Source organism: Vicia villosa, linkage group LG1 (genome assembly GCF_029867415.1).
Source record: "Vicia villosa cultivar HV-30 ecotype Madison, WI linkage group LG1, Vvil1.0, whole genome shotgun sequence".
Lineage (NCBI taxonomy): Eukaryota > Viridiplantae > Streptophyta > Magnoliopsida > Fabales > Fabaceae > Vicia > Vicia villosa.
This window is the reverse complement of record NC_081180.1, coordinates 233,729,522-233,732,984: the sequence shown is the minus strand read 5'-3', so window position 1 is coordinate 233,732,984 and position 3,463 is coordinate 233,729,522. Positions and strand designations below refer to the sequence as shown.

Below are 3,463 nucleotides of genomic sequence, written 5' to 3'. Positions count from 1 at the left end.
TTTCTGCCTCTCATTTTTCATATCACTAAAATACAAACTGAAACCTTATTTTCTCTTCTTGCTTCAAAACTTATTTCAACTTCTTGCTTCAAGATACATTGTTCTCTTCTTCATAAACATGTTAAATTCTCAATCATTATTTATTTTTCAATCACTTTATAATCTTCTTTTTTTTCTTCTTCAAAACATTGCATTTCTTCCATCATGTTTGACTCTGATTTTTCTTCTATTTTTGCAGTTGGCTTTGCTTTTACTCTTCATCTTTTTTCATCAAGGTTAGTTATTTTCGGTTCCATTTCCCTCCCTACCTTTCTTCATTAATTTCTAAAAATTAACATTTTTCAGTGTTGTTGTTTTCATTTTTCAACCTATGCTTTCAATTTCAATGTTTTATTTGTATATCACATCCCAAATACGGTTAAAGACTGCATTTTCCAATGCTGTTTTTATTTTTCAAAGTTAACTTTAGTAAAAAATTCTATTAACATTCACCGATTTTTATGTATATTGTTTCCAAAATATGGTTTAAGACTGCGTTTTTCAATGTAGTTGTTTTCATTTTTCAAAGTTAACTTCATCTAAACGTTCTATTAACATTCAACAGATTTTCTATATATCGTTTTCAAAATACGGTTAAAGACTGTGTTTTTTCAATGTTATAGATTTCCGCCATCCTTTCAAATGCTTCTCAGTCGTGTTTTCATTTGCTTCAACATGGTTCTGTCATATACTTTCATTACATTTTTTTGCTTGCTTATGTATACGTGATCCATTATCATGTCCACAAACTGATATATTGATAAATTTTTACATCATCTATCACTGTATCCTTAACTCATATGCCTGACTGATATCATTGACTTATAATATACTTATGTATTTGTTGGATTTATATGTAGCTACTTCATTTTACCATGTATTGCTTGACTGATATGTTAACCTAGAACAAACTTTTATATTGCTAACCTATTTTACCATCACTATATGCTTGGCTGATATCACTTATTGATAATATACTCATATGTTTACTGGAGTTATATGCAGGGCCGGTTCCGACATTTTAGAAGCCCTGGACAAATACTAAATTTTTTATATTTTAATTTATTATTATAAATTAAAATTTAATAATATAGTTGTATAGCATAAAATAAAAATAATGGAACTAAACATAAATAAATATGAATGTATTATATTTTATGATATAAATTTAATAATAAATGAATTTATTATAGGATGAATTTTTTAAATATAAATTAACTATAATTTATATATATTATTTAAAATTCATTTTTAAAAAATTGAAAAGGTCCATGAGATGTATATATGATTTTTTAATTACATTAATACAATTTTTTTTTGTAAGTTCACGTAAGAACCATTAAACAATTGAGCATAAAGGTAGTGCACTGTCAGTGTAAAATATTTTACACGGTCAGTGCATCACAACCCTTAAAAAGAAATAGTTTATATGTGATTTACAGAAAAAGTCAAACTTCTACCGAAATAAACAGTTATGATTTCACTGACACTGTAAAACTGTTTTACACTGTTAGTGTATTTCCATTAAATCCTAAACAATTAAACGCCAAGACAAAATTTTTTTTGGAGCAATAAAGAGAATATATATATTCCAAAAAAAACAGTTTTGTACAAGCTGATCCTAATCGGATCCAAGCCCCTGATTACAAAGAGAAACAAAACTAACTACAAGTTATCAACATATGCTCCAAGTTTCCTATCAATCTGCGCCCTATACTTGATCCGGTCCATAACCCACTGCATCTTGAGTTGCTCCATTTTTGTAGGGTTGAAAACTCTATTGTTTCTCACAATCCACACATGGTTTATTACTTCAGCAATGCAAATTCGAAGAAGCTTCGCTATGTTGCTTTTCCCCTTAGCATGATTAGTTATCCACTGTATTTCATCCTTCCATGCTTGAGGAGTATGAGTATTCTGACTCCAAGTCAAAACCTGATTCCAAAAGGGACTTGTATTCCTACAATCAAAGAACAAGTGGTCACAAGTTTCAACATCTCCACAAAACATACATAACCCATCAGTCAAAGTACCAAATTTGACAAGCCTATCTTTGGTATGCAGTCTACTTTGACATGTCATCCACAATATAAACATAGCCCTTGGACTAGCCAAATTCCCTCTAATCAAATTCCTCCAAGGAACCGTTTCCCGTTCTCCTCTTATCTCTAGGTATAAGTTCCTAGTTTGATAAGTACCTGTTTTAACAAAATCACTCCAAGCCACAGAATTCATAAACAAATCCCTATGTTTAAACATGGCTTTAATGATCCATGAGTAGCTCTGCCTAGGGCAGTAGTTCGCAGCAACAGCTCCACGCTTCATATAATAATGATTGACCCAACAGATCCACATTCTATCCTTCTTAGTGTTAAGATTCCAGAGCATTTTTCCCAAGGATGCACGGTTCCAAACCAAAACATTAATATCTTGACATTTATCACGTTACCATTGTGCTTCATAAAAGAAATAGAAAAATTAAAATTGTAAAAACTACTGCTGTTAAGTCTCGAACTCTAAACCTGAACGTTAAAAAAAACAATGCTACAACCGTTGGGCTACTGCTTTGAATTATTATAATTTCAGCGGACATTTTATTTATTAGTTAATAATTATTATAATTTTGTATCTCTTCACCCGATTTTGAGGCCCCCAATTTTTTTAGGCCATGGGCCTGATTACCCTGGCCCAAGGCTGGCCCTGGTTATATGTAACTACTTTATTTTACCATGTATTGCTTGATTGACATGCTAAAATATAATACACCTTTAACCACATTTCTAATCAATGTTTTCATTTTTTAGATGTCAATACCACCTATTTTAATCTAAGATTTGCAGAAAGGCAACCAAATATGGAAGATGGCAATTAGAATTGTCGACTTATGGACCGTAAAAGAGATTAGTGGGAAGTTGCATCTTGAGATGGTTATTCAAGATTCCAAGGACTAATGCAACTTTCAAAAATTATTTATTTTTTGCTTGTTTGCTTTACTTAACATTTTTCCTACTTTCTAAATAGTCCTAATACTTTTCATTTTTTCAAGGGTGATCAGGTACATGTCTTGACCCGACATAGATGCTTCCAAGATTGGATGGAGCAATTAAAAATCAGACTTATACCCTCTACAATGGTGAACCATCAAAGAATGATTTTCCATTAAAAGTTTGTGAAAACAAACTTAAACTTGTTTTCAACGGGGCCATTACAATTTGTAGGGCAGATTTACCCGACATGCCTCCTAATCAATACAAATTCTAACCAATATATGAGTTTCTATCTGGAAATTATAGTTATGACTTACTTTATAGTAAGGTTTCCAACTTTATGACCTCAGTTAGATATATTTTGACATTTTAATTTTTAGATATTTTTGTCTTACAAATTCTTGAGTTTTTGATAGATATTTCTTTCTCTTTTAGGA

The 3,463-nt window shown here is 30.8% G+C and overlaps 1 protein-coding gene across 1 annotated transcript; it reads right to left on the bottom strand.

The window, feature by feature from the left end:
* Positions 1–1,704: 1,704 nt before the first annotated feature.
* LOC131596605 (uncharacterized) lies at positions 1,705–2,364 on the bottom strand. The gene has a single exon (XM_058869326.1). It carries the CDS (start codon positions 2,362–2,364, stop codon positions 1,705–1,707), a length of 660 nt encoding a protein of 219 aa, XP_058725309.1.
* Positions 2,365–3,463: the final 1,099 nt, after the last annotated feature.

Excerpts from the sequence above, each read along its gene's own strand:
- LOC131596605 (XM_058869326.1), bottom strand. The coding sequence starts at position 2,364 with ATGAAGCGTGGAGCTGTTGCTGCGAACTACTGCCCTAGGCAGAGCTAC.